Source organism: Rana temporaria, chromosome 5, assembly GCF_905171775.1.
Source record: "Rana temporaria chromosome 5, aRanTem1.1, whole genome shotgun sequence".
Lineage (NCBI taxonomy): Eukaryota > Metazoa > Chordata > Amphibia > Anura > Ranidae > Rana > Rana temporaria.
This window is the reverse complement of record NC_053493.1, coordinates 400863649-400877323: the sequence shown is the minus strand read 5'-3', so window position 1 is coordinate 400877323 and position 13675 is coordinate 400863649. Positions and strand designations below refer to the sequence as shown.

Here is a 13675-nt window from a genome sequence, read left to right as displayed (position 1 = left end):
CTTTGACCGGATACACAATGATTGTGTTCTACTGCTCCTTCTAATGCCGCGTACACACGATCGTAATTTCCGACAAGAAAAGTTCTATGTGAGCTTTTGGTCGGAAATTCTGACCATGTGTAGCCTCCATCGGACATTTTCTGTTGGAATTTCCGACAGTAAAAAAGATCTGGTTCTCAAATTTTCCGACGGGAAAGGTTCTCGTCTGAAATTCCGATCGTCTGTATGCAATTCCCGACGCACAAAAAAACACGCATGCTCGGAATCAATTTGACGCTTGCTCGGAATCATTGAACTTCATTTTTCTCGCCTCGTTGTAGTGTTGTATGTCACCGCGTTCTTGGCGGTCGGAATTTCAGACGACATTTCCGACGTGCAGAATTCTGACGCATGCTTGGAAACAATTTGACGCATGCTCGGAAGCATTAACGGTCGAAAGTTCAGAGAACTTTTGTGTGACCGTGTTGCAAGCCAAGCTTGAGCGGAATTCCGTCAGAAAAAACATCCAAGGTTTTTCAGATGGAAAATCCGATCGTGTGTACGGGGCATTAGGAGAATGGCTTGAGATATTGCAGTTACTAATCTATACATGTCCTAGTGGGTAAGCTACAAATCTTAAATTTAATAATATAACAAAAGAATGGAAGAGTAAGCATGTTAATGTGTGCAAATTCAATAAAATATTGCTTTAAAAGTGAACCCTGCAATAATAATGCAAAATATGACCTTACTATAAATTCAATAGACAAAGGGCCAGATCCACATACGAAATACGCCGGCATATCTATTGATACGCCGCGTAATTTCAAAGTTCCCGCGTCGTATCTTAGTTTTGTATCCACAAAACAAGATACGACTGAATGAGGGATCGATCCGACAGGCGTACGTCTTACTACGCCGTCGGATCATAGGTGCATATTTACGCTGGCCGCTAGGTGGCATTTCCGTCTAATTCCGTGTCGAGTATGCAAATTAGCTAGATATGGCGATCCATGAACGTACGTCCGTCCGGCGAATTTTTTTATGTTGTTTGCGTTCGGCTTTTTCCGGCGTATAGTTACCCCTGCTATATAAGGCGCATCCTATGTTAAGTATGGCCGTCGTTCCCGCGTCGAATTTTGAAAATTTAACGTCGTTTGCGTAAGTCGTTCACGAATAGGGATTTGCGTAGAATGACATCACCGTCGTAAACATTGGCTTGTTCCGGTTTAATTTCGAGCATGGGCACTGGGATACCCCCACGGACGGCGCATGCGCAGTTGAAAAAGAACGTCATTTACGTTGGGTCAAGACGTATTTACATAAAACACACCCCCATCACATACATTTGAATTGCGCGCCCTTACGTCGCCTAAGTTACGCTACGCCGCCGTAATTTACGGCGGAAATTCTTTCAGGATACCAAAAAAAAAATGTAAGTTACGGCGGCGTAGAGTATCATAGATACGCTACGTCCGACGGAAATATGCGCTAGGGTACGTGGATCTGGCCCATTCCCTTCAAAAGTGAACACGTGCTTCACCTGTGTGTGGGAAGGGTGATGCACCCAGACTCCATTGACTGTGATCACTGCTCAGTGACAATGTTCACTGGCTAACCAACCAGTAGTCTAAAAATGATAAAATGGGCTGCAAATGATATTAGTTGGAGATCCAATGTAGTCAAACAGAACATACCCTGGCACAGGGAGCCTGACCTTTCCGTCATGGGGACCCGAGTCCCAGCAGCCTCCTCACCGGTTGGGAATAGGCAATAGCACACATTGCTATCCGGGTCACACTGCTCCCGGGTCTCATTCCCGCTACAAACAACACCGATCCCTCCACCTTGTGCAATGTCTTCAGTCAATATGGCACAGGGGCTTGGACCTAAAGGTGACATAGAATAATATTTTATCTAATCCCCAAAATTATAAATGTAATAAATTGCAAGGTACTTGCATAAAATGTACTTAGCCCAAAATAAAGAAAACAAATGCAGCCACCACATCTAATACCGCGTGTACACAATCATTTTTCGGGTTGTAAAAAACAACGTTTTTCAGGCTCTAGAAAAAACAACGTTTTTTTCAACTTGATCATTAAAACGGCCTTGCCTACACATGATCGTGTAAAAAATGCTCTAGCAAAGCGCGGTGGCGTACAACACGTACGACGGCACTATAAAGGGGAAGTTCCATTCGGATGACGCCACCCTTGGGGCTGCTTTAGCTGATTTTGTGTTAGTAAAAGACGATTTGCGCTTTTCTGTCTGTTACAGTGTGATGAATGTGCTTACTCCATTACGAACTCTAGTTTTACCAGAACGAGCGCTTCCGTCTCATAACTTGCTTCTGCGCATGCGCGGATTTTTCACGTCGTTAAAGCCCACACACGACCAATTTTTACAACCTTAAAAACGACAACGTTAAAAACGTCGTGAAAAAATAGAGAATGTTCGAATTTTTTTTTGCCCGTTTTTCAGAACCCGAAAAATGCTCTGAAGCCCACACACGATAGTTTTTAATGACATAAAAAAAAAAATTTAGAACCCAAAAAACGGTCGTGTGTACGCATAAGGACTGGTATGCTGTAATATATATTATTTTTCTTGAGTTTAGTCATACTTTATGTATACATTACACTTTTCTTTGAGTTAGGATATACTTATAGCTAGATTCAGGTACATGTGTGTATCTTTGCGGCGGCGTAGCGTATCGTATTTACGCTACGCGGCCGTGAGTCAGAGAGGCAAGTACTGTATTCACAAAGCACTTGCCTCCTAAGTTACGGCGGCGTAGCGTAAATGAGGATGAGGGGGCGTGTTTTATGTAAATGAGTGGTGACCCGACGTGATTGATGTTTTTTACGAACGGCGCATGCGCCGTCCGTGTACATATCCCAGTGTGCATTGCTCCAAAGTACGCCGCAAGGACGTATCGGTTTCGACGTGAACGTAAATTACGTCCAGCCCCATTCACGGACGACTTACGAAAACGACGTAAAACTTTCAAATTTCGACGCGGGAACGACGGCCATACTTAACATTGACTAGGCCAGCTATTTGTTCGACTAACTTTACGCCGGACAAAACCATACGTAAACGACGTAAAAAAAATGCGCCGGGCGCACGTACGTTCGTGAATCGGCGTATCTAGTCATTTCCATATTCTACGCCGAACTCAACGGAAGCGCCACCTAGCAGCCAGAGGAAAAATTGCACCCTAAGATACGACGGCGTAGGAGACTTACGCCGCTCGTATCTTAGCCTAATTTAAGCGTATCTGGTTTCCAGAATATGCCTAAATTTAGGACGGCGTAGATTCTGAGTTACGTCGGCGTATCTACTGATACACCGGCGTAAAGCTTTCTGAATCCAGCTATTAATGTACACGTTCAATTTATGTCAAGTGAAAAAGTTCTCAGAAAAAGATTGTATAACTTACAATTTGTGTTCTTTAAGGCCTTAACGTCTTTTGGGATGGCTTCACCACTCACAGGACTCACACACCAAGAATCTGTGTCTGATCTTTGTAAAGGAACATACTGCCCGGCCTAAAATAGAGGCATGCCATTATTTAGGATAAAACCAACATATTGAACAGCCACCTTTTCTGGGGAAAAAAATACCAGCGTTATGACCTCTTTCCTATTAATAATACAGGCAAAAATTCCTATTGGTAAAATACTCTTAAAGCAGAACTCCAGTAAAAAAAATAGTAATAATAATAATAACAAGATAAAAGTGAATAGCGCCATAAAAGATAAAACTAAAACTTTGCTAATGTTTTCCCCTTCAATCCAGAGATTTCTACTGCAATCTTTTATGATGTCAAGCCACGAGCTGTTCCCAATCTTGTAGCCACCTTCATTTTACTTACTTCCCTGAGCCCTGGCCATCCTGGACCCGTCTCAGCCTGTGACTGGACAGTGAATGGAGAAGCAGCACAATGGTAAACTCTCTGTCACTCTTATTTCTCCTCCTATCAGCATGTTGTTAGTACATTAACTGATTGGCTCATTGTGCTGCTTCTTCCTCTCACAATGCAGCCCCGCTGTACAGTGACTGCAGGCAGCTGATACCAGGTCAGATTCAGGAACTTGCACTGATCGAACACAAATTTTCCAGCAGTTCCATTCAACAGGAGTCACTAGGTTGACTACTCTCAAACGGGAAGAGCGTTACGGAAGTTGTAAAATTTGTATATCATTTTATTCTATTTTATATTTTGTATTGCACACTGCACTCACTGTACAAACGGCACTAATAATGTTTTCATTATATGCTTGCATTCTTTCAAGTCCTGATTAGAATTAGCTTGCCTATGTTACGCCCCTTGTTACCATAAGGCCACTTTCACACTGAGGCCTTTTAGGGGCACTTTTGCGCTACAAATAGCACCTGAAAAGCGCCTGTAAACTGCCCCTCTACAGCCCCAGTGTGCTTTCACACTGGGGCAGTGCATTTGCAGGACAGGAAAAAAAGTCCTGCAAGCAGCCTCTTTGGGGTGGTTTAGGAGCGCTGTATACGGCACTATCAAAATGCCCCTGCCATTGAAATCAATGGTCAGCGCTGCCGAAGCACCTGCAAAGCCCTTTATCAGCCGCTAGTGGGTGTTAAAAGCGCTAGCGGTTGAAAAGCCCCGCTAAAACGACAGTAAACCACTGCTAAATCTAGCTGCACTTTACCGCTAACGTGGCCGCTGCTTTAGTGTGAAAGTGGCCTAAAAAGTACAATTGTAATATTAATATGATACCTAAGTAATCATGGGCCTGATTCCCAAAAAAGCTGCCTAACTTAACTTTCAGCAGTTAAGTTACACTGACTTAAAGTTTCTACCTAAGTGCCTGATCCACAAAGCACTTACCTAGAAATTCCAGGCCGTGTAACTTAAGTGCCTCCGTCGCAAGGCGGTCCTCCTCTCCGGGGGGCGTTTAAAATTTAAATGAGGCGCGCTCCCGCGCCGGCCGTACTGCGCATGCGTGTGACGTCATTTTCCCGACGTGCAGCGCGCGAACGTAATTGACGCTGGGCTTTGTGGATTGCGACGGGACACTAAAGTTGCGACGGGTGAAAAAAAATATACGCGCCGGGAAAACAAATAATAATTAAAAAAAATGACAGCGTCGCTCAGCATGCATTCCTGAGAGGGAGAACTCCATGCCAATTTTCAAAGAAAAAACCGGCATGGGTTCCCCCCCCCAGGAGCATACCAGGCCCTTAGGTCTGGTATGGGTTGTAAGGAGACCCCCCCCCACGCCGAAAAATCGACGTAGGGGGTCCCCCTACAATCCATACCAGACCCGTATCCAAAGCACGCTACCCGGCCGGTCAGGAATGGGAGTGGGGACGAGCGAGCGCCCCCCCCTCCTGAGCCGTGCCAGGCCGCATGCCCTCAACATGGGGGGGTTGGGTGCTCTGGGGCAGGGGGGCGCACTGCGGGCCCCCCCACCCCAGAGCACCCTGTCCCCATGTTGATGAGGACAGGACCTCTTCCCGACAACCCTTGCCGTTGGTTGTCGGGGTCTGCGGGCGGGGGCTTATCGGAATCTGGGAGTCCCCTCAAATTCACCTGGAGGCAAAAAGTTAAAGTTATTAAACACACAACACAAGGGTTTTTAAAATAATTTATTATTCTGCTCCGGAGGCACCCCCCTGTCTTCTTTATTAGCTCTAATACCAGGGGGGGCTTCTTCTTCCGCTCTCCGGGGGTCTTCTCCGCTCTCCGGGGGGGGCTTCTTCTTCCGCTCTCCGGGGGGGGGGCTTCTCCGCTCTCCGGGGGTCTTCTTCTATCTTCTCCCCTCTTCCGCTGTTGACTCGGCGAACCCCGGTTCTTCTGCAGCTGTCCGGTGCCTTCTTCTTCAGCGCTGGCTGCCTGCTATCTTCGTGTGTTAGCTCAATTACTAGCAGGCAGCCAACGCGGTCTTCTGTGACGTCAGGTTCTTTTTCTCCCCTCTTCCGATGTTGACTCGTCGCCTCTTGTCACTGCAATGATGGAAGCGCGCCTTGCATCCCATTTATATAGGCATCACCGTCCCATCATGCTCCGGTAGGTACCCACGTGGTGGGTGCACGTGGGTAGGCACCCACCACGTGGGTACCAGCCGGAGCATGATGGGACGGTGATGCCTATATAAATGGGATGCAAGGCGCGCTTCCATCATTGCAGTGACAAGAGGCGACGAGTCAACATCGGAAGAGGGGAGAAGAAGAACCTGACGTCACAGAAGACCGCGTTGGCTGCCTGCTAGTAATTGAGCTAACACACGAAGATAGCAGGCAGCCAGCGCTGAAGAAGAAGGCACCGGACAGCTGCAGAAGAACCGGGGTTCGCCGAGTCAACAGCGGAAGAGGGGAGAAGATAGAAGAAGACCCCCGGAGAGCAGAGAAGCCCCCCCCGGAGAGCGGAAGAAGAAACCCCCCCCTGGAGAGAGGAGAAGACCCCCGGAAAGCGGAAGAAGAAGCCCCCCCTGGTATTAGAGCTAATAAAGAAGACAGGGGGGGCCTCCGGAGCAGAATAATAAATTATTTTAAAAACCCTTGTGTTGTGTGTTTAATAACTTTAACTTTTTGCCTCCAGGTGAATGGGTAGGGGTACAATGTACCCCATATCCATTCACTTAGGGTGGTGGGCCGGTATCTGGGGGCCCCCTTATTTGAGGGGACTCCCAGATTCCGATAAGCCCCCGCCCGCAGACCCCGACAACCAACGGCAAGGGTTGTCGGGAAGAGGTCCTGTCCTCATCAACATGGGGACAGGGTGCCCGCAGTGCGCCCCCCTGCCCCAGAGCACCCAACCCCCCCATGTTGAGGGCATGCGGCCTGGCACGGCTCAGGAGGGGGGGGCGCTCGCTCGTCCCCACTCCCATTCCTGACCGGCCGGGTAGCGTGCTTTGGATACGGGTCTGGTATGGATTGTAGGGGGACCCCCTACGTCGATTTTTCGGCGTGGGGGGGGTCTCCTTACAACCCATACCAGACCTAAGGGCCTGGTATGCTCCTGGGGGGGGAACCCATGCCGGTTTTGAATTTACAAATTGCCGTGGAGTTCTCCCTCGGGAATGCATACCAAATGCCGTCGCTTGAATGGGCCTTTACAAGGTGTGACTAACTTTCCACATTGTAAAACCAGCCCTAGTTTTGCGCAAGCAAATCGGAACTTACGCAGAAATCACAAGGATGAAAAGCTGATGAAAAGCGTTGTGGATCTGCTTAAGTCCTCATTTGCATACTCAAAGCTGCATTTCAATGAGAAATGCCCCCAGTGGCGGATGCGGTACTGCATCCTAAGATCTGACCGTGTAAGTGTCTTACACATGTCAGATTTTCTGCCTAACTTTGGAAAAAGCCTTTTGAGGATCGTTTCCAAAGTTAGGCACAGACTGAACAGCAGTTCCGCCTGCGTATCTCTTTTGGGAATCAGGCCCACTTGTATAAAAAACGTAAATTGCGCCGAATAAACAGAACAGTTATTTGGAAAGATGCTGAGTGTATATTTTGTGTGTGTTCCCTACTGCAGTAGGTATTATTTAATTTGAAATCACTATGAATATAGGAGTTGCCTATCTATAAAATTTCCAGAACAGTTGGCGAGCCAGCCAGGAGGGAATTTACAGGTAACCCCGAGAATCCGAAACGAAAAGCTTGAGACGGTCTGGGAATTTCTGATATCAGCCTGCTGAAGTAAGCCTTTGTCTTACATTTGAGTTATCAGACTGACATCATCTGTAAGGCATTTTTAGGGGAAAAGGGTACCTATTTTACTCCCTTTAATCAAAAGGTATTGTTTGGTGGTTATATGTTTCGTCATCACTGTCTACTACTCCAGATACCCAAAGCCAGATACAAGTCCAAAGTAGATTGAAGATTTGCAGTTCAGGGACCTTGACTGTGGAACGCTCTACCAACCACCATCCGATTGGAGTTTGACCACTTGGCCTTCAGGAGAAAGATTAAAACCCATCTCTTCTGAGGTCAAGAGGTTTCCTTACCCAGAGAATGGAGACAGTGCCCAGAGGCGATTCAGTTTGCATGTGTTGCACTATATACGTTTTTTCCTTCACTCACTCACTTTCCATCGGAGTGTCATAGATGACAAAGGGAGGAATATAAGAAATTAAATTCAGCCCAGCCCCTGCAAAACTCCCCCTTGTGGAGAAAAGGAGAGGGGGGGTTGTTCTATGGTCCTGCCCTAGCATGACACAACTGCAATACAGTAAGATGGGTAAGTGAGTATTGCCACCCTAGGACAATAAAGAGTTACTGGCTGGATCAGGTAGTGAAAATAAAGGGGGTAAAAAGCCTCAATAAAAGAAAATGAATGCAGCCATCACATCTAAAGACTGACTGGTAAGCTGCAATATATAACATTTTTGTTCTTGTGTTTGCAGGGCTTACACCACAGAAGTTTTGATATGAGGCCTCTAACAAAAGAAAAAAAAGGGTTATGGGTAAATCAAACATTGTTATAATAAACTCTACAATTAGATCAATACGTTACAGAAGGAGAAAAAATTGTACATACCTCTAATAATTGGGCAAGCTTACTTTCCCTAATTTTTTTACTGCTACCAAGCAGGGACTATGATGCGGCGTACACACGGACGTTTTTCGGCATGAAAAACGTAAAAAAAAAAATTCGAACATGCTGCATTTTTTAACGTAGTTTTTTAAAATGTCGTTTTTCGGGTTGTAAAAAATGATCGTGTGTGTGCTAAAACAACGTTTTAAACCCGCGCATGCCCAGAAGCGAGTTATAAGTCGGGAGCGCTCGTTCTGGTAAAACTACCGTTCATAATGGAGTAAGCACATTCATCACGCTGTAACAGACAAAAAAGCGCAAATCGTCTTTTACTAACAAGGAATCAGCTAAAAGCAGCCCAAAGGCGAATAGAACTTCCCCTTTAGAGTGCCGTCGTACGTGGTGTACGTCACCGCGCTTTGTTCATCATTTTTCAAAAACGATGGTGTGTGGGCAACATCGTTTTTAATGATGAAGTTGGAAAAACATAGTTTTTTGGACATGCTGAAAAACAACATTTTTTTTAATGCTGAAAAACGACCGTGTGTACGCGGCATGAGGCTAGATGCAAATTGAGGTTAGCTAAAAGTTTGTTAAAAACTGGTCCAAAATATTCATGTATACTTTTCTTGCCTCCTTCTCAACACGTTTGAGGAAAAAATGACAACAAATATTAATGAAAATAATATCCCAATTTTTACCCAGACCAGGCTTTATAAGCGAGTCATTATGCATTAGGTTACCTCTGTACACGTTGGTATAAATTCTTCATATGTGCCAGTACTAAGAGTAGAAGATTTTCTTGGCAACCAGCTGGAGATCAGGGCTTTTGTTTCAGCTCGTTGGCATTGTGTTTGACCTACAGAGAAAGAGGGTTTACATATTTAACTTTGTGTTAACAACCATTTGTTAAACAGGGCATTTTCCGTAATTTGTATTTTTGGCCAAGCTTAATGTGGACCTTCAGTCTCCTTTTCAATTTTAGCTTAATTATTTATTTATTTTTTTAACAAATTTATCACCCTTTCTCGTCTAGGTAAGAATGATATATCCCCCAAATTACCCAAGACTCCTGGGATACCCACATAATTTCGCCAGGAGGCCCTAGAGACAACCTACAATAGATGTGCATGCACCGTTTCACCAGGGGACCCGCTGCATGAACCCGGAAGAGACAGCCAGGCCAATGATGACATACAAGAGGAAGGTGGCAGCACAAGACAGGACCTTTTGTAGGAGAGCGGTGTGGGAGAAGAAGACAACGCTGCATTTGTTTGTCTTGTAAGTATATTTATGTAGCTTAGAAATAAGACAATGAGTAAAGGGCACATCAACTGTATTTTTTTTTTTGGGGGGGGGGAGGTTGAAGCAAACCTTATGCAAGGTGCTGGTATTCAGAGAAAGCTATCGGAATTAATATTTACTTGTGTTCATGGGTGCTGTTGTCAAATGTTGGCTATTACATTTGAATGCAGCACATCTTAAAGCGGAGGTTCACCCAAAAACACAACTATGTACCATCCAAACGAGCATACCAGCGTCAGCTACAGTATGCCTTTTTTTTTTTGCGCTGTACTTACGGTTTAATTCGTAACTTTCGTTTTTAGACTCCCGCGGGGAAAGGCGTTCCTATGAAGAGGGGAACATGATTGACGGCCGGCTATGGTCACACGTTCCGAAAATAGCCGGAGTAAGAATTGGCTCTTCACGACGCTATACGTGTGACGCGCCATAGCCGACCGTCAATCATGTTCCCCTCTTCATAGGAATGCCCATTTCCCCGCCGGAGTCTGAAACGAAAGTTACGGATTAAACCGTAAGTACAGCGCAAAAAAAAAAAGGCATACTGTAGCTGACGCTAGTATGCTTGTTTGGATGGTAGATAAAGAAAAACATTTTTTTAGGGTGAACCCCCGCTTTAAACACATCTGTTTGAAAGCAATAGGCTGCATGTGACCTGTGTTGCCTGGCCTGCAATGCAAACATTTGATATGTGCTTCAACATGCATGTCAATAGCATGTAAACAAGGCTCATGTGCACAAGCTAATGTTAAAATCTAAATGGGCAATGACCCCATTATTGATGTCGCACAGTGCATGGCTTTCCTTGCTCTAGAGAAGCCACAATAGATATCTTTACTTCCTGACTATAGGTCATATTCAATCAAGTTTTATGCCGCGTACACACGATCGGACATCCCGAAAACAAAACCGTGGATTTTTTTTCGACAGATGTTGGCTCAAACTTGTCTTGCAAACACACGGTCGGATTATCCAACCAAAAGCTCACATCGAACATTTGTTGTCGGAAATTCCGATCGCATGTCCGCGGCATAACACTTCCTTTTAATGCTGTAGAAGAAAATATATACAGAGACTTACACTTCGGGGGGATAGAAGTCCGTGATACCAGGGACCCTTCAAGGTAGCTTCCTTTATTATCCACACACCAGTAGTGACCTGTGGAAACAGAAATCTATTAGCAATGATTTTTCCAGCTTCTTCGTCTTCTTCTTCTTTTTTTTCAAAATTAAAAGGTTTTATTGAAGCTTAAAACAAGCAAACAATGGACAATAGAATGCATAAATCAAATATTAGTAGATAACAAACGTCAGTTTACAAGTACAGCTATCACAGTCAGGCCCCGTACACACGACCGAGTTTCTCGACAGAATTCAGCCAGAAACTCGATCGGAGCTGTATTCTGCCGAGAAACTCGGTCGTGTGTACACTTTTCGCCGAGGAAGCCGACGAGGAACGGCCAAATAGAGAACATGTTCTCTATTTCCTCGTTAGTCAATGAGGAAACTTGGCTCGCCAAGATCCTCGGCGGCTTTACAATGAACTTGACGAGCAAAACTATGTGTTTTGCCCGTCGAGTTCCTCGGACGTTTGTACGGGGCCTCACAGATAAGTGTTTACATTGGTTTGGTGAGAAATGGAGGCAAAGGAAATAAATAACATCTTCTTTTTTCTCTGATTGGAGGTTGTTAGCACCCTATCAAATGCTGCCATTCTTCTCATATACCTAACGACCTATAGAGCTGAATGAGCCAATACCGGGCAATGACTTTCCAAGCTAATCTGCCCTAAAGTATATCCTGAACACAGCAGAACCTCCTTCCCTTTCATGAAACATCGCACAAAGACAACATTTTAGTTTTTGATGGATGCAGATAGTTGGAATCACATGCCAGGTTTGTATATCTCACAGGTGGCAAGATCACTGAATTGAATTTGGCCTAGACAAGAGATGTCTCCCTATTACTAATGGATCCTCCATTTATTTATTTGGCATTATGCTGTATGGCAGCAGAAGGAAGGAGGCCATTTTCATGGCTTCTAGGAGCCACAGAAGGGGCAGAGCATTGAACTCAAGCATACATAGCCATTGAATTTCTAAAACATATAGGAAGTCAGTGGGTGGTTGACCTCAATTTAATTATAAATATTTTGGGTGGACTTATTGTTTAATGAAATCCAAAGGACAAAGTAACAAGGCCAAAATAGATACAGTTCATGGTAAAGCTATTTTTATCTTGGTCTATGTAATAGAGCTCCAATAAGCTCATGCACAACTAAGACCATAGACAATTTGTGGTTTTCATAATGTAGTTATATTATCAGAGAACAAGAGCCCACAATGATGCAATAAGCAACCTGTTTAACTAGTAGAACAAAGTACATGTTACCTTGCATAGTCTTTGTAAGGACTTGAATAAATAGGTTCAGGACAACCCTACTGTCCTCCCACCAAAAACTCTTTTTGGTCGTTAGCCAGCATTTTCAGGGCCTGTCCTATCCTGGCAAAGTGAGAATTTTTCATCAACACCATCTACTTTGCCAGCATGCAAGACTGGAATTCCCATTAGATCTACTGTATGTTGGCAGTAAGTCATTTTAGGGTTCATGCAGAAGAGAAAAAAAAATTAAAATTTTCTGCAGCTATGTATTTGCCTATAAAATGCAATTTTTTTAAATATTGCACCAATCGCTTAGGCTCCTACCTTTGGATTGTATTGAGAATGCAACATTTATATTTGAATTCTATGGTATCATAGTTGTATCCTGTTTCTATAGTACACAGTTGGCTATATTCCTGGTTTTGTTGAATGCACAGAGTGCTGTTTATTGATAATGCAATGATTTTGGTATATTGATTAACCCAATGTGGTTAATTTACGGGGGAAAAAAAGTTGGTATAGGTCATTTTGTTTTGATAGTACTGGCACTAGCTACTATAACACTTTGGGGTTGATTTACTAAAACTGGAGAGTGCAAAATCTGGTGCAGCTCTGCAAAGAAACCAATCAGCTTCAAGGTTTTTTTGTTAAAGTTGAATTGAACAAGCTGAAGTTAGAAGCTGAATGACTACCATGCACAGCTGCACCAGATTTTGCATGCTCCATTTTTAGTAAATCAACCCCAATGTGTTACAGTAGCTAGTGCCACTACTATCAAAATATTGTTACCATTACCTATACCAACTTTTTTTTTTTTTTTAGATCAACAGGATATTTATATTTTGATGTTTTTACATAATATATCCTTTTAAGAGCCGGTTCACACTGGGGCGACTTGGGATCCGACTTGAAGTCGCCTCAAGTCGTCCCAAGTCGCGCTGTCGAGAAAAACAATGCAAGTGAATGGGAGCGGTTTTAATACACACGACTCGAGTTGCTCCGACTTCAAAAGAAGTTCCTGTACTACTTCAATCCGACTTGTAGGAGATTTGTACCCATTGATTTCAATGGAAGTCTGATCCAAGTCTGATCACTGTCTTAACTGAAGCGACTTTCCAGGAAGATAACATACATTTCTCAGGCAAACCTCTCCCTCCCCCTCCCTCCCCTAGAGCTGATTGTTGTTTGATTGGCCACTGGAAAGTCTCCTGTCCTGGAGACGACTTCAAGTCGTGTTGTAAATCGTCCCAGATCGCCCTGTGGTTCATGCTCAAGTTGTGTCGGAGTGGCCTCTGAAAGTCGCGCTGGAAGTCGTGTCGCCCTAGTGTGAACCGACTCTAAGCATTTCCAAAATAACTCTGTCCGCACTGTGGTTCAAAAAGGTTCCCCTCTTGCAGCACCCACGTGTACAGTAATTACTGGTTTAACCTCCTGCCCTGTTCAAGGGAAGGAGCTGGATCCCTATTGAGAAGCAGGCTTCTCTAAAATAGCT

General features: G+C 44.5%; 1 protein-coding gene across 1 annotated transcript in view; it reads right to left on the bottom strand.

Moving 5' to 3' along the window:
• TG (thyroglobulin) overlaps window positions 1-13675 on the bottom strand; it is a 426102-nt gene that overhangs the window by 353169 nt on the left and 59258 nt on the right. Inside the window, exons 13-16 of the mRNA XM_040354673.1 lie at window positions 10883-10960; window positions 9244-9359; window positions 3425-3533; window positions 1677-1868 (exon numbers count right to left, since the gene is read on the bottom strand). Coding sequence (XP_040210607.1) covers window positions 1677-1868; window positions 3425-3533; window positions 9244-9359; window positions 10883-10960 — 495 coding nt within the window. The remainder of the gene's footprint in view (window positions 1-1676; window positions 1869-3424; window positions 3534-9243; window positions 9360-10882; window positions 10961-13675) is intronic.